The 23,967-nt window shown below is 46.1% G+C and overlaps 1 protein-coding gene across 5 annotated transcripts in view; it reads left to right on the forward strand.

The window, feature by feature from the left end:
- Positions 1-23,967, forward strand: part of hth (Meis homeobox homothorax) — a 502,786-nt gene that overhangs the window by 296,091 nt on the left and 182,728 nt on the right. For all 5 annotated transcript variants that reach the window (XM_033336883.2, XM_076624521.1, XM_033336882.2 and 2 more), the window contains one exon: positions 6,892-7,040. In XM_033336883.2, the coding sequence (XP_033192774.1) occupies positions 6,892-7,040 (149 nt within the window). The remainder of the gene's footprint in view (positions 1-6,891; positions 7,041-23,967) is intronic.

The raw sequence follows: 23,967 nt of genomic DNA on the forward strand, positions 1-23,967 counted from the left end.
CCTTCCTTTTTTCCCCTCTTTTTTCTGTTAAACGGATATGGAGGAAATATCGGCGCGATTGTTGGAACTTTCGTTGACGTTTATGGCGCCTCTAATGGATAGTGGCCGTGCTGGTTTGGATAATCGAATTAGAAGCGAAATGGTTATTGATAGAAAAAAGTGTTCGTTGCGTGAGATTGAAAAAAAAAAAAGGAAAATAAGAGCGGACATTTTAGTAAAGCACATTTTTATAGCGTTCGAATCTAAAATATACACCGGTACGACTTTATTTCATACGTTCAATACGTGCGTGGAAAACTGCGTGAAAATACAACGAACGTTTATTGCAAATATTACATCATAGAGAAACATGGGATATTAAATTTTCCACTTAACGGCATTCGCTCTTTATCGTTTATTTTTGCGTGACGTTCACGATGTGTTTTGAAAAATGAAATGTATATATACGTATCTATATACACATATATGTATCGCTGGGCTTGATTTAACTCCTTTCATATTTCACATCCTCTAATATCGATAAATAAATCGCGGCTTTAACGGGCCAATATTTCGTCAAACTTTAGCTATACTGCTCGCAATTTACTCTCAAATAATGCACAAACTTGCGTTTTCCATTAAACCACTTTTTTCCGTTTGTAATTTTACCATACACTGCTAAGTCGAACATCTTTCGAAGAATGACTTCTTCGTTCCCTTATCTTTCCTCTTCCGTCAAATTAGTTAATGAGCAACCCAAGATTCGATAACTTAAACATCTCAATCGCGTAGGAGACTTCCGCCATTTTTCTACGAAACGCGATAGTCATGGGAGCGTGTAGGACGATACTTTTTATTTCGTTTCTTCTTGCTTTTTGCTTGGACACATTTTCCAGACCTTCGTGATTCTATGCGTGCCGTATCAGCTAGCGTATCAGCAAATAAATACCTCGGTATCCGATGCGTTCCTCTACCTACGCTGGTAGACAGAAGGTTGTGGCGCCTTTACGTTTGGTACTTGCAAAGAGTTCGAAGCAGATCCGCTCGGCTGGAACGAAGACTGGGACGAAGACTGGAACGAACAACTACGAGAGATAGTAAAGTAAGGGAAGAGGAGTTGAAGTGAACAGGGTTCATTCGACGGAATGGGAATAAGGAGTTTATTTTCGGTGGCCATATGCGCGGTTTATTTCGACAGTCCGCACGGCCACCCTAAATAGAGGTAGGGCTCTCGGTTCCGACGAAGACGTATTCGATGGTGTTGAGCTTCTTTATCTCGTCTCTGTCATCTTCCAGAACACCATGAGATTCCTTTTCGATCGTCGATAAAAATGACGACGCGTGACACTAATTGCTACTTGCTTCTATCGGAATTATTGTGTTATCGTAGCGTTTAAGCTCGTTGCTCCCTTGTTATCTTCTTCGTACACGCAACTTTGCTAATGATCACGTACATACGTCCGCCTCATTGGTTTTCGATCACGATTATTACAGTCATCGTGGCTTATTATTTCCAAAGGCGAATCACCGTGCACGATGCTCGGTCAAGCGAACACGCTGCAGGCCCATGAACTCCACTCGTGATCATCCTGATCATCCTATCCTCTATTCAGTTCAAGAGAATAACGTATTTATCACTGCGAAACGAATCGCCGCGTGTAATTAACCATTCTTCGATTGTTCCGCGGGCCTTAGATATAAAATATGACGCGACTTTCCTTCTGATACCGTTAATCCTATTTCATATAAAGATACGTGTATCGTGATACGCGATATGAAATACAAGGTGGCTGGGTGTCGAATATTTGCTTCTATAACACAGCATAATGAAATGTCTCGTATAGTACACATACAGTGTATAGAACATATGCATAATACCCATGGAAGGTATTGCCATACCACTCAATCTAGTATAGAATTTACATACTAATTATTTAGGTCCAAGAATATTGCATTTCGTATCATTTAATAGGGCTCTCATACGTCTACCAAAATTTGATACGAAAATGAAACCTAGAACCTGATAAAAATACGCTTCATTGGAAGGTCAGGGTGCCAACGCCTTTTTAATATACTCATAAAATATGTCTACAATCGTAGCGCTCTTATCATCGGTACGAATACCAAAGCAGAAAAGATTGTTTCCCCGATGGCAACCAGTTCGGCGTAGAGACCGCGTGTTTTCACCGTGTCCCCCGAAATAGCGTATAGTCAGGCCGACGTGAGACTTCGCTTATTCTTGACCCATCGACTAAATATAGCTCGTGAAAGCTTTCGAAAGAAAGAAGCTAAGAAGGAGAAAGAAGGGAATCGGTGTTCTCTCTTGCATCCGCGTTGGTCCCAGAACGTGACGATCCTCTCCGTCGTCTGATGTTCCCGGCACCAGGGGGAACAGGAACGGCGTAAACGTATAATTGGCTACACTTAAATCTCTATAACGTGGCAGTAAAAATGCGCGGTGCGCCGCGGTAAATCAACACGAGGACGATATAGCTCCCACCATGGCGTTGGCCGCTGTGTGTCGCTCGTAAACGCGTCGTAGAGGGAACGCGCGCGTGCACGCGTGCACCAGCGCATGCCATCCACAATTTTCGCGACTTTCCGCCCTGGAATTTATCGCCGCGTTAAATTTCATCCCGATGCCTGCACGCGTTTAATTTCCTATGGTTGTTGCCTGGTTACACCGAGGAGACACTTGTTTCTGCTTCGAGCAATGTTTCGCAATGTGTTTGAGGTATTTTAAGGCGATCGAGAATCAAATTGGGGTAGCGGTTGGTCATTGAATAGGATCGGAAGGTAGACAAATGTGGTTTCGATGATTGACAGGACGTGGGTAGTTGGTCACGCGTGAATAGCGCCGTGACTGGATTATAAACGAGAACGTTATTAAGTAGTAGCGTAGCGAGGTCGTGTGGCTAAGTATCGAGTAGCTTTCTGATTCATGCAGTTTCAGCTAATGCGGTATGCGTAATTTTCCATACAGATTTAATTCGGACTAAATTATACTCCATAAAGACTTTCTTTTTAAGATGTTAATCTTTATGTATGTATTTAGGTTTCTGTCGATTCCACTACTGCGACATTTAAACATCTAAATATCGAAGCCTAATTGATGCACGTTATGATCTCATGGTACTTTCTTCACTGATGATGATACCTATCGCAGTTCGAACCTTGGTTCACGCGTACTGAAGTTCATCTGCAAAACTGCGGATGTAAAATTGCGAAACGACATGCGCGAACTATACAGAACCGGATTCTCCTTGCCAGGATTCTTAATTGCCGGGTCTTAATTGCTCTAGAATGGTGGGAAATTAGATGCATCGTGCGCTAGATGCGTATCCTTTAGCCTAGCACTTCTAGTTACCTTAATGCTTTAGATAAAACGATACATATAAACAAGAAGCAACTCGCTTTAATCATCGACGGTGAATATTAGTCGGCATTTACGATACAGGATTTTAATCAAACGTAACCTTCTTTCATTATTTCTTCATCTTCGTTTCTGAAAACGTTCGAAATATTCCACGTGCTGAAAAGTGCGTTCCTTTAACACGTTCTCCACATTATTGTCGATGAATAGGACACGGTATTTCTTTCACATAACTCTGATCAAACGCAACCTTAGTTCGAGTAATTCCATTATTCTACCTTTTTCCTTCCTGTCTGAAAACAATCGGAGCATTCCACGTCTCCTTGGAAAACGTATCTCTTTAGCGTTGGTGTCTAGTTCGCGACGTCCGTCTTCCGTTTCTTGTAGCCGCTCAGGATGGGAAGGTTCGTTTTTCGGTGGGATTAGTTTCTCTCTCGCGGAAATGAGAAATTCCTGACGAGCAGGAGCCGGAGAGCACGGCTTCTTCGACCGATACGTCAGGGCACGGTAACGGCAGCGTACGATCGGCACGCTACATTAACTCGATTCACCGAGTAAATTAACTGCAATCAGGGGGACGGTCCGCTGGCCATTCCGTTATTCCGTTAGCCGGTTGCTAGCCGTTCCGCGCGCCTCTAGACCGCCCTATTCTCCAGTACGGGCTCACCATTACAGCCCGTGGAACAACGTTGGTCGACGAGGAATCGAGAGAGGACCTAACGTCGTTTTTGTGTTGTGAACACAAGGACCACCACGAACGGCTCTCTCTTGTTCCCCGGACGAAAACAAGCGTCCTACTCCAGAGAGGGAAACGGATCGACGCCAAGACTCCTGGCTCCTTGTGAATCCAACCGTGATGGCTCGCTGTGATGACGTGATTTCTTGGCCGTTATTGCGCGATTGCATGAGCCTAGTCTTCCTGCACCGCGGTCTATACTCGTTCTATCTGCACGTTCCATCGCACTGATTTCTACATTTAGTTAGATACATTAGAAGCAATTTGCGATTCTAGGATAAATCGTGGCTAGTCCGAGATGTAGATTCACCAGATTTCTCCGTGAATCTTTGATATATTGAAGAGAAGAGAGAGTTATTTACCTATTGTAGATATGTCTGGTCACGTTATGGGAGCAGAAAAATATAAATGCGGTAGAAATACGCTTACTGGAACTTGTCGGGAGACAAACAATTTATATAACTGGGATTCATGTAATAGGGATTCATCAATTTCCCTCTCTATGTTCCCTCTCTTCACATCCGTGTAATAGAAGTTCTAGTAGCGCAATTAATCGAGTAATAACTAAAATTTCGTTTGATAAGTAAATATAAACGGAGTACAGGTAATTAAGTTCTATTATACAATTTTCTTACAACCTAAAATTTGTCACTTTATTAATGGGGAAATCACACGAACATTAATTTCTGAGTAGTCCGTAGAAACAATTATAGAAATCGTATCCTGACAAACAATTATCCGATCTCGAAGGATATAATATAAATTGTCTTCTCAGGGAATGTATCGAATTACTGTCGAATTATTGTTACTACTATCGATCTAGCCATGGCGATTGTAGTTCGAAAGCCACACGTTCAAAAGAATTCGCCATTCTTAATTAAACATTCGTGCGTTCCGCTTGTCGATTATTTCGTACGGTGAAATACGCCGTCAGATCCGAAATCCCGTCGGTGAAATCGAATGGCAGGTGGTCCACGGAGGCTGATCGAAGTCGATCGCTTTTCCCTTTGGTTTTCTCCAGTCCTTGATCGTTGCCGGAGAGAATGGCGAACGCGAAGATACGTCGTGCACGGCTCCAATTTCCATCGATCTCCCGCCGTTTCGCTCCGTCCGCTCCTACGACGGACAAATTTTTCGTCCTGCTGCTGGCCACCCTTTTCGCCGGACGAATTCAAAGTTAATCTCGGTCACGAGACCGTTCCTCGGCTCTCGAGGGGTGGTGGCGTTGGTGGCGATATTGGGTTGGCGCCCCGGGCGACCTGTCATCGTGAAACCCCCGGGAGCACCGAGGCTCACCCTGATCTCTCTGTTACGATAGAACCTTGGGAACCGGAGCCTTGGGCGGCACGATAAGGCTCGGTCATTTATAATCCGTCGGCGTAAGTAGCCTGCCGTTCTCCTTCCGCGCCAATCCACAGGGAAAGAGAGAGAGAGAGAGAGAGAGAGAGAAAGGAATAAGAATAAAGGAAACCTCGAACTTCCGGCCGTTTCAAACGAGATCGATCGGTACGCCAGCTGAATTTTGATGATCGCGTTTACTGCTGCTCCGATTCAATCGTTCGTTACTATTTTTATGTACCACCTAGCGAGCGATAGCCCAGTACATAATCGACTTGAATTTAGTGCAATTTCTAACGAAGAATTCGTTTAGAAAGCGAGTGATTTGGTTTCGAATATGGGACCAAGTATCTGACCAGGATGTTTCTATTCTACTTACTAGTTCCAGAAGTAAACGTTTAAGGCTATGTTACGGTGGATGCGTATACGGTGGACGATACCGACATTCTGACGAACTCAATGGCGTCAATGTAACCGAACGTGCCGATATACAGATTTTTTTCAGCATATGCATTGTAATGTTCGAATGTTTGATTCGTCGCTACAGCCTTGGCGTTATGTGTAACTGAACAAAAACGATCCGAGTTGTTTTGTGATACTTAGGCAAGTTCTGATTGTATAATATGCTGACTTCGCAAAAAATAGTATCGAGTGGCTTTCTCGAAAGCATCAATTTTCACCCAGCCGGCAGCGCCGGACGAGTTCATCAGCTCGGCTCTTAATTAATGCGAGGAATGGATCTGACGGAAAAAGGGGATAGAAATGAACGGGGAGGATACCTGGAAATGGCTCCGGCCTGATAATTTATAAAAATGATATTTGCTTCGGCAAAGCGTGACCGTAAGCCGTCTTAATATCTCTCATTACCGTCTCGCTGCTCGAGTCCCCAGTGACCGTGCAATTAAAAAGCTAAGATTGATAAATGACGGGGAATTAATGCGCCCAGGGGATGAAAGCGAGGGATGGGGGGCAGAGGCACGGCATCAGAATCGGGGCTAGAACGTTTAGGGGGGCCAGCCGGAGAAAGAGGGACAGGGTGATTGCGGGTGGCTTAATGGTGTTTGTATGCATGGGAACCGGTCATAGGGGTGAGGCAGTTATCGCGCTCAGTCTACTTTGCGCCGAAAATCGGGACGTGGTTTAAAGTACTTTAAAATCTCACCCTTAATAATACATTCGAAATATATTTCGGTTCTAAAAAGGGTGACGTACGAAGTGATCGTTGTAATTTTTTATATCTATGTTAAGTTTTATTGTTGTTAGAGCTTGTTCTTAGACCAAGTTCATGATACGATCGAAAGCTCTTCTATTTCTAGGAACAGATTTGATTCTTTATGCTATCTACCAATATTTAAATGGCACGTTATCGTACGTTAATCAATTGTTATTTTTAATCGTTTCAAATGTAGTTTTTTCGGTGATTTTTAATAGAAGATTAATGTGATCGAATTTCGTTTGGTTACAGGTGATGCGAGTAACGCGAGTATCGGCAGCGGCGAGGGCACCGGTGAGGAAGACGACGATTCATCGGGTAAGAAGAACCAGAAGAAGAGGGGCATCTTCCCCAAAGTCGCGACCAATATCCTCAGGGCGTGGCTATTTCAACACCTCACGGTAAGTCTTTTGCATATATCTTTCATCGTGCATCGCACGTCTCCATGACGTTTCTCTGTCCGTGAGTCTTTCACACGCGTCGCCAGGCAACGACAAACAACGTCGTTCGTCGTCTTCGTCAACGATCGCTCTAACTCTCACTCGTATATCTTCTTATTGCAAACCGTACACAAACGTGATCTACATGGAAGAAACCTACCTAAGTTTCTCCCTTGCAATAACGGTAGTAAAGCAAGTGAAAACCTATCCGTTTAAATATCGTTTCCAAACGATTATTCACTTATCAAGCGGCGCTTAAAACCGAGAAGCGAAGATAAACGACGCAACGAAACGTCGCGGCAAAAAGAAACATTTCCTAAATTGCTTTTACCCGGCGCTGGAGTTAAGCTCGGGGAACGATGAGAAAAAGAAAAAGCAAAGGCGAAGACGGAAAAACGCGTTCGAGAGCAGAGGGACGTACTAATCTCCTAATGCCAAGATAAGGAGCGGTGGCCGCGGTGCCTCCTCTGCTCGTAACCCACCGGGTCCTCGGCCATCTAATGATTCACGGGTAATCTGAGCCGCAAAAAGCGCAACGCGATTAAAGGGACCGGGAAGGGAGAAAAGAGAGAGAGAGAATGTTGCGCGCTGGTTGCCGGTGGCCGCGGTTGCGTAACGTTGCGCGCGGCAATTCGGAGCACGGTACATTGTCCCTCATACTACGGACACCCCATAGATTTCGGGTGTGATCAGGTTACCTTGCGAGAGCGGTAATCATATTGCAGCTCGGTTAATGCCATTACCGCACCGGGGGGGAGGGTTGGCAGCTACCCTCGAAACCACCCCGCAACCAGCACACCGTCCGCGTCCCCCGATACCCCGCTTTCTCTACGCTTCTCTAGCGCCGGCTTCACCAACCCCCTAACAACGTGTATTGGATATGACGTCGGGGATAGTAGGTTCATGGTTTAATGCATATACGCTGTTTGCGCGATGACGATATCGCGCGTCGTGAAAAGACGAGCTTCGCCCCCTGATACCGCGACCGCGGCCTTCCTCTTATTCGGTTAATCGTGTTCTCCAGAGCTTGCAGCAGGTTAACGCGGCGGTGCTTGAAAGGATTTTAATGTTACTCCAGAATGTGTCTCTGTGTTGATGCTCTTCAAATACTCGGTCGTTTTAAGTTCCTTTAGCTGGCGATTTTGCGAAATGTTATTTAGCTGCTTTCGCGCTAGAGTTGGCGAATAGTTCGCAAATATTGTGGATCATGAATAGCATTCAGTGGTAATACGTACTATCACGAGTAGCAACCAACGAACTTGTTGGAAATTATTATTCACTCGGGAGATTAGATTCGCGGTATATCGAGGTAATGTGAACAGAATGTTACAAGATAACACTTTCGCTACATAATTTAGAAGCAAGGTGATAATGCCTTCTTAGTATGGTATATACAATCTATGGTTTATATAAAGACGCCGATATCATTACTATGTTAGATCAGAAACTACCAATCGTACGTAAAATAAAAACGAAAGTGTGTGATCTGCTGTGTAGTTTATGATTTGTCGAGAAGAGCACCATGTACATTTTGTTCACACAAACGATATGAAAGAAAACTATTCACAAACGATTTTCGACGATAGAAGCGGAGTTTAATTGATTAGAAGGATCCTGTTTCTTCAGCAATCTAACCGCGTGACCAAAGTATCGATAAGTACGTTTAGAAGATAAAAATAATTTTCATGAGGGATATACTCGCAGAATTCGTTGCAAGTCTGATACTCCATGGCTGTACTATTACGCGATATTCACTGCCAGAAATTACAGCGGTTTTTCGTGACGGTCGTCTTGGTCAGACATTCGTCTCGGCTCTATTACGAGCGATTAAGCAACTATATCATGAACCAGAATTCATTCGGCGCACTGGATACATATTACGGCTTAAAAGAGTAACTGACTCGAGCCAAGTGTGTATTCACTCGAGTGGCAGTCTCTTAAAGAGCTCCTTCCGACGTTCCCTTTTTCCAGCAAACGAATTACGGCCTCAACAGCCTTGATTTAGCGTCCTAATCTTTCTCTCGCGATGACTTACGACCGCAACAAGGGCTAACATTCTCCTTGTTCACCCCGCGGGACCGTTTCGTCGGTAATTATTGCGGAACAGATGTCTGAAACGAGTGTGGCTCAATCACGGTACAAGCTGCTTTCGCACGAATTTTCACCATTCTGCTTCTCTACTTTTTCTTCGATGTACCTTAATGTTATTATATCTATATATTCTACATATTCGATATCTACTTTCATCGGCAGGCAGTGTCTCTCTGGTTGCTTATTGTGTCACGTTAAAGCGCAAATAAATCGAGTAACGGTCGAACTTGAATACCAAGCTGTTCGCTTCGGTAAATTTATCACCGTGAAAGCGAACGCGACGTTGTCGTTCGTTCCATCGTGTCTTGTCGTGGTCGTGGTCGGGCGTCGCGTCGTTTTCATCGAGAATTCCAGATCGTAGCAGGCCACCGGCCACGTCGTTTCACCCCGTCGGCGAAACATTTCGGAATCACGGGGACCCGCGCCAAGGAATTCGTCGGAGCTCGCCAATAACCTGTTCCCGTTCGAGAAAGCCAACGCCAATCTCGCGTTCCACATTGACGCAGAGCGAAAGAAAGAAAAAAGAGAAAGAGAGAGAGAGAGAGAACTACAGGAGCGGGAAAGCGGCATCAGATAGTACATAGACATAGTTTATATACAGCCATATATAGATGACTACGATTGAATAAGGAACGTGGCGGTCAGTTCGGATAAAAGCGCTTGTCGCGGTCGTAGACGATGAAAAGGGAAAAACTAATGTGTTTTGGCCGATGTTAGATCAAAGGAGACGAATATGTTGCATGGAAAGCTGCACGATTGGTAGACGCGAAGAGTTGTCAGCCGAGTCTTGTACGACCGAGTATACATTAAATTAATTTGATGGAGGCGGAGTGGCTACGCTTAGTTGGCTTGCGTTAGACGCAGTCTGATGTTCTACGGTCTAGCTTCTTCTTCTTTGTGTCACTAAATATCGTAACACAGCAAGTGGGGATGTTGACTCTGGTCGAGAAGTTTCGCGACGTGCGTCGTGTAAAACGCGAAAACTGAACGGGAAAGTCACGGTCAACGGGGTGAAAGTCGCGCCGGGAAAGAGCCGTTTAACCCAGGAACTTGTAAATAGCGTTCGGGACACGACGCCAGATCGGTGATTTATTTGTCGTCTGGAAGCCGCTTAGAACATGAATAATTTAGACGTGCTCGCGAATAGAAAGGGTCGACGTTAATTCGATACAAGGATGTTCAAACAGCGAGAACGTCGTAACGCCGTCAGTGTACGAAATCGTTCCGGTTGTACCGACGAGAGGTTGGGAGAAGCGACGTCTTTCTCCGGTGGGTCTCTTGTTCGCCAGTTCTCACCGGGTTTCAGCCGCTTTCGCTCCTTCTCTCTTGCTCCTTGGCTGTCATTTTGAAAGCCATCCCGACGGCCGCCCCTCACCGGCCGTCCGTACGTCTGTCCGACCAGCCAGCGTACCAACCAACCGACCAACCAACCAACTCTGCGACCCTCCCCAAGTTTAATTAGACGGAAGAGGAGCATACATCATGGTCGACTCCGTGTCCCGACCTTCCATGCCAGCCAACTTGGGCTTTCCAGAATTGTGGCCACCGACCTACTACCACTTCTCTCTGTTCGTTCCTTCCTTCGCACACGTTGCTTCGGCAACGATGTTTGGAACTACGAGAGAGTCTTCTCTAGGATTGTCCTCCTTTTAGGATTCTGTGTTGTCGTACATGTATGTAGCAATCTGTTCTATGTAGGAAATTATTCTTCCCGACGAAACTGGCGATATAATCCGCGATTCGCCGACTGGTATCGAACTGCAGTTGATATATAGTATCTGAATTTACCAGAAAATCTAAGACAACGAAGGAAGGTTTCAACGAAAGAATAGGAATTCATTAGGAAAGTTTCGCTCGAGCCAGTAACAATTGCGCGTGGCGCTCGAGCGATAATGCGGAAGTACGCGGGGCAGGAAAAGAAGAAAGATTGAAGATGGAGTCGACATATATAATCCATTTTAATTTACTCGGAAGATATATCCCGTCTAGCTTGCAGTTTCCTGCGACTTCACCGCGCCGCGCCTTCCGTTTCCAACCCCTGACTCCTCTCGTTCTTCCATTTTCTATCTCCGCCTTTTGCCCGCCTGTTCCTCGATCTTTCTTCCTGCTTCGGCGTCGTCCTTATCCCTAGACATCGTACCGGAGTCTTCTTATATCAATGGAAACATTTCGCGAAATTACATTTGCCAGTTCCGCGCGTTGCGCCGTTTCACGTATCGAGTGGCTCCCAGGAATCTCTTTTACCTTCGGTCAAATAAATTTCACGGCGAGCAAGCTAGTTTCGTATCAGATTCTTCCTCGGCGAGATCTATGAATGTTTAACTCCGACCTGTAGCAAAGATCTTCGTTTAGTCTCCGGTCATTAATCGATATAATTCTACTCGTCTTTCGTCTCGTCGAAATTAAGGGAAAGGTGAACTCTACCGAAAGAACGTTTAAGGCGTAAAGAGATAGAGTAACCGAGAAGCGTACGACTATTCTTATTCTGTGTTTCGTGTTGTAACGCGAGAACGGAGCATAGTCGTGGCAATCAATAAGCCATCTAAGGCAGGTAATGCTGCTATGGTACAAACCACAAACCGGCAATGCCATTATCTGCACATGCACATGCATACGTACAGGCGCACACGCACGCGTGCACACCAGCGACCGCAGGTTGAGAGATGCAAGCGCAGTTTCATCAAGATCGATAATGAACCGCGTTTCATTTAGCGTATTGCGCGCCGCCATACCAATATATCTTGCCGCGATCTTTAATTCATCCGTATCGCGCGCGCCGATCGGATCGGGACTCAGCGTGAAGCTGCGAACAAAAACGGGCAGATCGATCTGACGCGTGGCGGCATTCTTCCACGTTCGACGTTACTCTCTCCGTGTAAAACGCCATAATCCGGTCCTTTTTCTCTGACCAATAGAATTGCTAATCCGTTATTTCCGACCGAGATCATGTTTCCCCGTCACGACTACGGTCAAGCCTTTTAATCGTCTCTTTCTAAATCTACTAACTGTTGTACGTCATCATTTCACGAGAGTCACCTTCCAGGAGAGTGAAATCTTCTCTTGAGATCGTTCGTCTATCTATACAGTAAGATAGAGTTATCCGAATTATTTAAGCTTAACATCGTAAAATTCAGTCTTGAAATTTGCACGGAATTATGAAACTTGTTGTACGTTATGAGTTTTCGCTATTATCTGATATCAAGGTGGTTTATTAAGAGACGAGTGATAAAATTGTAATAGTCAGTGTATATTAAAATCACTGTTGCGTATTATCGACTAAAGAGCAACCGGTCAGGTCAAACCGATCGGTAGATATCGCGTACCTCGAATGACTTACCATAACGTTCAAGGTGGAGGAGATGAAATAACTCGAGTGTTAGATTTAGACGGCACTTTATTTGTACTAGTTGTAGCACTTAACCGAACTAAGTGAGGACTACTGTCGTCCTGAGTCTGTACTGTCCGATGGTTGGAGATGAACTCAACTCCCCCGTTCCTGATTCTCTCCTCCCGCCGTTGGATTTCTTCTCTCCACCGTGCCCTTCCGGCTGGTCCTTTCCTGGGGGTTTTTCCTGGCCTCGAGTCATTACGTTTACCGCCCTGGAAGGACATGTAATTCGGAATTTCCTAACGAGAGGAATGGGCCTGTCCGTGTCATAAACGGACGGCCACTCAAATTCCGAATTACAGCCCTGGGAGGACCGGTAATTCAGAATTTCCTAATGAGAGAAATGAGCCTGACCGTGCCATAAACGGATGGTCAACTGAAATTCCGAACAATCACTTTAAATATAAGTGCAGAGATAGTCGGTCGTAATCGTCGCTTGCTCAATGCTACTGTAGGACTCGCAATACTGCTATACTGTACCATATACTATACTGTAGGATTCGCTTTTCTGATTCCTAGAGAGCACGTATGTTTATCTATATCGATCAGTGGGCTTCCAAGAAGTTTAAATGTAGCTCCGGTTGACGATTACAAATAACGGCGATTATGTTTTGCGCGGAGTTGGTTTACTTTTGAACCTAGCAAATCAAAACAATGTTGACATTAAAAGGTACAACAATATGAGTCACACGGATTTGAATCTTTCGTTGACTCGTGTGTCGCTACAATACAATAACAAGAGAATGAAAAAATATCGTTTAGATGCAGTAAGGAACAATATAAAAAATGAGTACTCTATTATAGGATTATAGACACGTAAAAATAAAGTAATACACGCTATTGATTAATGATAATTACAACCGAGAATATTGACGTTAATTGAAGAAACTTTCCGTTTGATGAGCTTAATTTCATTCCCGCTATAAGTAGAAAACAATGGCCGTCGAGTTGTCAATGTAAATACACGATACTATTTCACCGTTCATCATGCCACAAATAATAGATCGAATTGGTCTATTTTCAAATTACCTAAAAATCGTTCGTAACCGAGCATGACGAATTACAAGGCAATTTACTCAGATTGACTAAAATATCCTACGATGGTCGTTCGCAGGATTTCTCTCACTGTTTGTCGAGACAAACCCCCGTCGGCAGTTGTCGACGAGTCTCGCGCAGCGGATTTCACGGAACGACGCCCTCCCAAAAGACGGTGGAACGGTCTTAGTTCGGATATTTTAAACAATTTGCATAGACAATCATAGCGGCCGTTTTTTCGGCCATAAAGGGGCTCTCGACGACACTCGAGTCGACTGCCACGATCCGCCAGCTGGCTGACTGGTTGGCTTCTGCCCCCGTGCCGCCCTCTTCGTCGCCGCAACTACTACTACCCGAGCGTTTTATGCCGCCATAACCGTAGCGCACCATGGCCCACTTAGATCTACTATCTCGGTCCCGGCGTGGTGTCCGCGTACACCGGCTGATATCTATTGTCCCCTTGCCACCCCTGGACCAGCCGTTTAACCGACTCCCTTCTGCTACCGGGTTACTCGTCCTTGCCAATTGCTGGGTCAAGGTCTACGAGTCTGCCTCATCTTCTCTCTCCAATGGCGTCTGACGATTATGTTTGATGAGTTCGTTAGCTGTGATCCTTGCATCGTTTCCTTTAGTGGTTGGACAATTGTTCCGCTGCGAAGTTACAAGCTTCTTCGACGCACCCGTTGTCACCCTATCGGCTCGAAAGAACGTGGAGGAGACGTTTGCATACATCGGGTGGCAGTTTTCCGCTCGAACAAATCCTCGCGACTCGTTTCGCCTTCTTTTCCCTGGCTGGGATGTCGATGCTTCTTCTCGCTTTCTCCTCTTCCTGCGCCGATACCGACGCTCGTTTACCCCTCTGAGCGGGCTTTCTTTATTCCAACGTGTTTCTCCGTTTTACGATCTGCCTACGTTAGGGATTTTCTCAGGGAAAGCGATACACGATTCGGATGCTGTATGTCATGGATCATGTTAAATGGAGTTCGCAGTTAATTGTATCTTTAATCGTTTCTTTTATTTGTGTTGAGATCTATATGGCCCAATCACGTTCTCAGATTGATTTAATTTTATTGTATCGAGATTTTCAATCGTTTCATTGATGTGTATAAAGAAGTATTTGCACACCAGGAGCAAGTATATTATATTTCATGCCATTTAGCAATAACTTCACTTAACTACAATTTAATACTATGAAAATAAAGCGTAGATTTCGAGAAAAAACTTCAATGAAAATTCAAGTATGTTCAAATTCTTTTTGTGACGACTGTATGTTAGTTAGGACACGTCAATGGATTCGTCAAACTTTGTTCTGTTTAAAAAATACGCATAATTGTTACAGACCATTTTTACAAACACAATGAATCACTTCAAGAAAATCTAATAAATCATAAACTCTTTCGCACTGTGCGTTTATGTCCCTACATTCTCTTTCTCAAAGTGTGAAAATATATCGTTTGGGCGAGTTAGAGGGTTCAAGCAAGACGATGTAATTTCCTCTGTCCGTGGGGTAGTCCGCACGAAGGGACGTTTCCGTGTCCTCTCGGTTGTCCTAGTCTGGCGAAAGGTATACCCCATCCACGCTGTGTCTCTACGGTCAACCTACAACCTTCAACCTCCGCTGGTTGGCCCCGGGGTACGGCAAACCCTTCTGGCTTTTGGTTCGTGCTCACTGGCGCCGCCTTGGCTCGCATTTGAATATAATACTTGGCCCTCGTCGAGCGACCGTCCCGGCAACCGAAGCGAACTGTAATTATGTTGATGCGCAGCCATTGTTGCGTCCATCCTGGACGCCCGGTTGAATGCCGAATCTCCTTCTTTCCCTCTTTGGAAAGGCCTCCACTCTCGCCCACGCCGCCGCTATGGCGAGAGATACCGAGACGATTATTCTCGTATGCTTGATGCGTTTTACCGAAACCGGACAACGAGCAAAACGAGAAAGTTCTGGTCTGTTACTAGTAACATGTTCTATCTCTATTCTACGTTTCTGGTATTTATATTCGCAGAAAAAAAAAAAACATAAAAGGAGAAAAAGGAAAAGAGGATTGGTAACAATCGATCGTGCAATTTCAAAGGAAAACTACTGATCCCCGTGCGAAATTAATTGGCGGAGCTCAGTTTCCCGGAGATTAACTCTCCCTGGTGGAAGGACGGGAGCGGGCCACGTGGATGATTAAAAAAAGGAAGAGAATTCTTAAGAGCCGGTTGGATAATTGCAAAAACTGTACGCGGTTAGCGTCGTTGTGACGGTATTGGAAGTTAGCGTGCAGGAACGGTGCACCGGGAGCGTGCAACGGGTTCAGTGTCGAGAGCCACCACCCCCGTCTAGGTGAAGGGGTGGCGCGCGCGGACCCAGGATTAGACTGTCTCCCCACGACAGGGTAAGCCCCTATTTTTGCGAAATTTATCGCCGTTAATCCCTCACCCTCCTCACCCTCGGCGTTCTCTCCATCGTGCCCGTTGTTCTCGTTGTCCTCTCCGGTTTTGCCATTCTCTTTCTACCTTCGCCCGTTCGTCTCCTCGTCTCTTGTCCTCTTGCGCTACTCCTCCTCCTCCTCCTCCTGGTGCTGCCACCGGTGCTGCTGATCCCTCCCGCCCCCGTTGTCGATATGAAAAATAATAAAATGCCGCGTCTTTATAGTCGCAGGCGCGCCCTTTGCCCCGCCGACGCGGCGCCTGGCCTCTTTCAGCTGCGCGCTGGACTACTCGTCGACGGGTAATCCGGCCGGGATTTAAAACATTCGTATCTTGAATATGCATTCATAGGTTTAAACCTGCGGGGCTGGCTCGCGTATATCCCATCGCCGGTGTGCGGGCAAAGGGGAGAAGAGAAAGTCGTAAGCGCAAACGTGGACGCGTGTTCGTATCGAATCTATGTGTGTATACGTATGTAGGTGTGATTGTATGCGTCTCTCATCCTTACGCTCGCTAAGCGGCGAGTAGAGCCCGGGTATTAGCTCGGCCACTCATTAGCCTTTCTGGTCCTACTTGTCGCTTGACGTAATCTCACGTCCGTCCCGACCGGCCGGCCAGGCTTAACTTTGACGCTGCTCCACGTCGCTACTTCCGGGGCTATCACCTTCGCCGTCGAGATCTGCAGCTCGTGACGCTCGTTAGGCCTAGGCTCGAGAGCCGCTTCCTCTTCTGTGCACTTTTCGCCACACACACGGGATTCCTAGCTCCGTTATCAGATACCACGGTAAAGTACAACGACGACAGACGAAATGAGTTATTATACTCGGTTGGTCGAGCCGTGCAACCAAGAAGATTCGAGCGTCCGTCCTCTTTGCGATTATTTTCTCGCGTGTCCGATTGTGTACGTAACACGATTCGGTAACGCTGATTTTTCGCTCGATACCGAGAGGGTACAACGATGGATAGACTTCCAGGTGAGAATCGTGTTCGGGATCCGTCAAGGACGGTGCTTTCGTTACAGTTTAAATTAATCCAATTATGCATGCCGAGCAAACCGAAGAACCGACTACTCTGTCCATCTCGCCGCTTTCTCTCACTCTCTCCCTCTCTCTCTCTCCATCTCTTTCTTTCACGGCCGTTCTCCTCTGGTTCGGACTTTAAAGGTTTAAGCCGAATAATGGACGTAAGGTCCGCGCCGTCATCCATATGCAAAACGTCCTCGCAGCGGCAAGGATTAGTCACGGTGATTTCGAAAGGATCCGGGACGGCGGAATTTACGTGGCGACTCTCCTCCGCTGAACACCTTGCACGCTGATTTGTCGTCCATCGTCCCTCGTTACATTCGATTCAATCTCGTATCAAAGCAATTACTTCGACGTCAAATGTAAAACATCGCGGTTTTATCCTGAAAAATGTCTTTTGCCCCTGATCGCTTTTATCTTTAAAATAGAGCTCGCGTGTACGCGTGAGGAGTAACCGGACGTGTACGCGTACTCTGTTTCATCAGCATCCAGCCGAAGCTCGATTACTGTTAAGAGTACTCGCTTAATAACCGCTTAACGTACCGCACTTATCGCGACTCCGAAAGAGTGTAGTCACGGCTGGTCCCATGGGTGCCTCCGGCGGATTTATGAGCCAGAGCCACGCTGTCCGTGAACTAGGTTGAGCCGAGCTCCACGGATAAAACGTGGCTCCTCTTTCGAACGCCTCTTTCGAATTTTCTCTCTCCCGCCGGTCGTCTTTAATGATCCTTCTGCGAACACCAATCCCATTAGAGGCGTCTTATCCGCGATTCCCCCTGGACCTTTAAATTTCTTCTAACCGTCCAGCTCGCCCTGCACGACGAAGATCCGGAACAGACCGCGAGAAGTACTTCTGTTAGTCTATGAACTCGATTCTAGTTCATCCATACCTTGTTCTAAAATTCATCGTGTCTAGGTGTGTTTGTGCCGGAGAACGTTTCACGGATCAGGATATCAGGCGGCACCCATTAAGGAGAGTGCCGGACATCCAAGCAGCCTGTGTACTTAACTAGCATTAGACGCTCCCCTGTTCCGTGTGACGTCGAACGGGTACGTGCGTGCACGCGCATGTGTGTGTGAATGTTTTCGTATCGATCAAATATCGATACGCGCACCTGTGCGTGTCGATCGACCAAGAGGCATTTATGTCTACGACCTTCCCGATCTATCTATCTTATTCTTGGTTTTTGTTCATTTGCCCGCTCTCTCTCATCCACGATCAGGACTAGCAGTTTAGATTGTACAGCTACTAGTCGAAGCGCAGGGCTGTCTCGTGGATTATATTATTCACAACACGTTGGACGCTTTGAGAGCGACGCTAGAGTCGCAGTCTTTCGCGCATCTCCTTCTTTCCATCAACGAATGATTTGCAGCGAACAGTCGATCAACAGTTTCAATCCTTTTTCGGTTCTCTGCCTTTCTTTTCTCCTTCATCTCGGGTTAACCAAGTCTTTTCGCCCGTAGCTCCCGGCATTCTGACACAATGGCGCAACGTTTATGTGCGGAACATTAATTACCGGGCCGTTAACAAAATATCATCGAGTTGTTTTCAATCGATAATAAAGGCGTAACACAAAACACCGGAACTCCGGTATAAATTATTTACGGGCGAATAGCGACGAGCCGGCCAGCGTATTATGCCGGAAGAGCGAACAAACGCGCGCTCGGCTCGTGAATTTCTATCGCGCGCAATTAACGAAATGTTAATTAATAATTGCTACGTCCGTTGACCTGTGCTCGTTCCAATGGCTGACACGAGGCGCGCCATTCCCGCTGTTCGAAAAATACGACTCGATGATACGGCTTCGCAAAGAGCGAGGCGTTCCTGGTTTCTCGCGGTCTCTCAGGTAGAGGTTTCTTTCTCTGGCCACGTCCACGCGTGCCAACCGAACGAGGTGACTCTCGAACAAAGCCAACCTCGCGATTTTTGCGGCACCTTTTGCAGCCGGTACGCCGTCATCGCGATTGGACGGTTAACGAACCAGCGAAGCGAACGAATCGCCGTGGCGATTCTCCACGCGGTTCTCCTCGCGTTTCTCCTCGCGTTTCTCGCGCGAGTATCCTCCTTTTATTGGATTGGGCATCCAGAAGAGGGTTAGTGAGAGAGAGAGAGAGAGAGAGAGAAGAGTCTACGTTAGAGAAAAGAGAGTTGCTTTACCGGCTGAACGGGGCTTACAGTGGATCCGGATTTCACGGTCTTCAGGCGGTATCGTTCGTCGCCTCTTCCTTTTTCTTCTTCTCTCATTTCTTTCGCCGTTCTTACGCGGCGACTTCTCAGAGCCTGAGCTGTTCCGCGCTCCGCTCGATCCTTCCGCCAGCATATTTTACGCGTACGTTCGGATATGTTTGTAGCGGCTGGAAATGATTGAAGAAGAAGAGGTAAGAACGAGAGAGAAGCCGCTAGGTTTTTGCGTTAAGCTGCGGGATATTCTAACTGGTAGCGGTAACTCGTTGATGAGGTTCGTTGATTAGAAGACATTTCATTGCTGCGAATTTACGCTACGTAAATATGGCAAAGTTTGGAATATACATAGTCTGGTATGAAGATTAAAACGATGCGTGTCTAACTTGTAATTTCTTAGTTTTCGTATTGCTATCGTCTCAACAAATGAAAGATTGGGATGAAAAACTTTGCGTATTAACGATGATTTTTCTATATTTTTCTCAAATTTGAGGAACTTCTTAAAGATAGAAAGATACGGTTGACAGCGAGAACGCAGCCGGATCCCGTAATGATAAATAAATAGGAGTGTTTTCGAAAGGGTATCAACGAGTTAGTAGCAACATAAAAGATGAACAATTTAAAATACATGAACTTCCATAATTTTGTTGATCTGTTCAAACATTGAAAGTACCATCAACAGTTATTAGCAACATAAAAAAAATCTACTCCGAAAGAGAGAAAAGTAAATTCTCTCATTGTCGCCGAATTTCACACGAATCCCTGGTTCCATTAATGTATTACAGCGAAACTCAACTAAGATCCGCTCGAATTCGCTGGCGAAACAAGCCTCGAGAGTGGCCGAACGTGGACGTCAAAACACCGGTATCCTCTCTATGGTTCCTCGAAATGGGAGTTAACCTGATCCGAAAGACACTTCAATTGCTAGAATCCAGCATAGGCGAGTATAGCACAGACGGGTTCTCTCACACGCGTCCCACCCGACCATCCTTTAATTCAGGTTGACAGGTGAATTCCTTTCCCTTCCCGCCGCGACGCCGCTATCCCTCGGGGTAAGATAGATCCGTTCCCGGGATTTCCTACGGGATCCGGTGGATCTTATATCACCGACGGCCATCTCTATATAAGCAATCCCGCCCTTCGTCCTGGCTCATCCGAATTGCCGGTAGCGCTGGCATTCGATCTGCTGGGAATCCAGAAACATTTCCTCTCGGCTAATGCGCCGGAATTACGCAATTCTGGCTGCGCCTTGCTCCTCTTTTATCGGCGCCTGGGAAATCCTCGCGCGATGGAAATTGGAACATATCGATCACCGGTCCTTTCCAACTCTTTCCTTTTTTTCTTTTTTTTTTTTATTCTTCTGCAAAAATCTCTATGTCACGAGGAAGTTCACGCATCGTCATCTTAATCTTCTCGCATTAAACGTTTACAGATTGCCTGGCCGACGACTGTATGACGCAACTAAAGATATAGGAATACCAATACAAATATCAATAAGAAATAGGAATTAAATACCAATTTATCTTGCCTATTTAAAACTATAATGAAACTTACCTAGTATTTTTGGACTTTCCTATCGCCCACAAATGTCGTACGTAAAAACCCACTATCTACTAATATTCGTTGAGAATAGCAGCAGTTAGGGTCGTTTGTCTAGTTCGAGTATAGAAAGCGTTTTCGTGTAACGTTAGTTTAGACACGGGCTTGTAAAAGGGTGTTAGAATTGCACAAAAGCATCCAGGAACCTTAGTTTGCGTTTCTCACAGCACAAGTAATCGTTTACCAGCCAGTGGTTACAGCCGACCAGGCTCAGACGGCCGTTTTTCTTCTCCAACAACGCGGAGAATAATTTCCCTGCGTTCTCTAAACGAAGCGTAATGATCGGTTCCGCGTGTCTTGGTCTTGGCGAACGGGGTATCCCGCGCCACGGTTCATCCTCTCGGTGATTTCCAGCGATCGCGACGGATACGTTCGCGATCGAATCTCGCGATGGATGGACTAAGCTCTCGGATCGGCCGGAATACCGACGTCAGATCGCATTAATCGTAATATCGCGAGATGTAGGACTGGCTCGCGGGCCAAGATTACATCGGACCAGAGATTCCGCAACGCGGTGCATGCTAATTGGAGAAAAATCGGGTGGTACTTGAGCGCGCGGACTTTCTCGTTTGCCGCTGAACGATCCGCGCTCGAATCGTCGGTCGTAGAGAGAACACGGTGAGATAGGGATCGGCTTTCGCTCCTCGTGAGCGTCACTGTAGGTAAGGTACGCGTATACAAGCCGTGGCTAACCACCGGGGAAACGAGGAGTAACGATTTTACAAAGTGCCTATCTCGACGTTGCGTCCTGCCTTCCCCCTCGTGCCGCGTCTCATCCGCTTTTTCTCTTCGCACGCGCGATTATGCCGGCGCATTACCCGCGTACGTGCGTCGCGAGTACGTGTGGGCCGCGCCACTAGGTGTGCGTACTTCTTGCTCAGAATGCGTGCTTCGGCCTCTCTCGTAGTCGCCACTCGTTCTTTCTCCCTTTTTCTCTCCGACGAGATGCCCTGTCTGGAGGTCCGACCGTGGCTGCTAGGAGGTGGTAGCGTGAAGAAAGAGCCCGGACCGAAGGAAAAAGGAGAAGGAGAGAGTGGCCGGCCAAAGAACCATTAGTCATGATTAGGCCGTTGACATTGACGCAAGCTTGTAGCTTGAGGCAGATGGAGTCCTTTGATACATACGAGCCGAGCCGCGCTCGACGATCTTCTCTCTTATCTTCGGGCTATCTGCTAGCACCGGTCGAAGCCCCTATGATTTAGCGGTGTTATTCGGTGTTCGCGGAACTGAAACCGCGACTGGGGTCGTGTCGAGACTGGTGTCATCCAGGAAGAGTGTTTTAAGCGCGGTATCGCCGATCGGAGATGCGATCTATCCGGTGAATTACGGAAACCTCATGCAGCATTCGTAAACCTTTTCCTTTGATCATGATCGTAACACCCTGTAATGTTGATGGTACTCTGCACCTTTTGTTTTTATTCTTTACGTAACATGTTTATACGGTTAATGTTTGTTATCTTTGCTAGTTTTTTCCTTTTTTTTATCGACGATCGTCAGTCATGTGTAAAATATACTTCAGATTGGTAGTCAGGGTCAGAAAAGAGCGAGCCTAGTGTCATGCATACGGGTAACTTTATACAACCGAGCAGCAATACCGAGATAGCTCTCTGCCCTTTACGCAGCCTTCTTTACATTATATTACACGAACCGTGTCGGATTACGGTTGGAAGTGACTCTAGACGTGTCGTCTATCGTCTACGTTGGTGATCCAGTATGCCAGCATCGATCGCGGTCAAACGCGTCGGGTACGCTCTTCCGTCGCGCGTTACCTTCTTGGAGTTAAACTATGTTTCTTCAGTCTTCTCAAACTACCTATCGCATCTTCGATGTCTGTAACGATGCATCCTCTCATAATCTTACTCTCGTCATAATGTAGTTGGAACATTAAGAAAAATTCTCCCTTTAAACCCTTTAACCCTCGAACTCTTAAAAACTTCATGTCAAAGCTATCGCTTCAAATCGTCACGTATCTCTTAAACCAACTCCAACGATGAGCAATACGACTTTAACACCGAAACTTTTAGATTTTCCATCTGTAATCTGCTACTCCAAATCATCGTACGTTTCTCGAGCATCCTCCATCGATTTGCATGACGAGCAACTCGGCATCCACGAACCCTTGCCTGTAAAGATCGAAACGAAGCAGGCGCAAAATCCTCGAGATCCGACGCCGGAGCGTAGAAATGCCGGCGAGGGCCGAGTTTTTGCGGTCGCGTATAGCGATAGTCGGGCCGGCGAAGACTCGGCGAATCGCATTCCAGTGTCTTTCACGGGTGAGAATGAGCAGCGGGCCACGAGGGCTCGGGGAGAAGTTGGCGAGACCGTAGAAAACATCCGTGGCCCGCGCCGGCTCATCAACGCCTCCGGCTTCGCGGCGAAACCCATTGGCGCCCCGGGACAATGCCATCTGCATTCCGATCCCGAGGGCGAGAAAGCCGTCCGCACGGGCCCCGCGATCGTCGTTTCTTACTTCTATCTCCTTTATCCCCTCGGTACTGACGCGATTTCAGTCCGGCACCGACGCGCGCCACCAAACTCTCTGCCGCCAGCTTGATGAATTCCGGTTTAATGTTCTCCGTCCGCGTTCTTTCACCCCGTGGAATTTATTGGGGAAACCAGAAACTCGTCTTGAGGGTTGCTGTACGTTATGGGAGACAGCAACATGGTTGTTTTATTTTATTTTATTTTATTTTTTTCATTTATCTTGTTGGTGTTTTTAAGAGACGAAGGAAATATCGCTGTTTAAGTTCTGTAAATTTTTCGTTACGTCTTAATGTGGATATGGGTACTACGAAGCTCGGGTACCTTCATATTGGAAAATTACCACTTTCTATGAGCATTTTTCTTCTCGAAATTAAAATGGAAAGCTTAATAAAGTGTCAGGAAAATGAAAAAGCAACGTAGAATGTTCTGTAATAATGCAGAAATTGTTCAAAATGCTCCTCGTGGAGTCAAAATATTCTCGGGATTATAGCACTATATATACTTTTAGATATATTCTTAATTCCTCGCAGTCCTCGTATTTAATTGTTGAACAAAAATATTGAAAGTCGATTTACTTGAAAACAAAAATGCCATATTTTCGACTTATCTTCGACTTTGCATAATCTTTAAATACGCTTAAATTAACACATACACCACACATACAAATATATACTA

This window comes from Bombus vancouverensis, chromosome 14, assembly GCF_051014615.1.
Source record: "Bombus vancouverensis nearcticus chromosome 14, iyBomVanc1_principal, whole genome shotgun sequence".
NCBI lineage: Eukaryota > Metazoa > Arthropoda > Insecta > Hymenoptera > Apidae > Bombus > Bombus vancouverensis.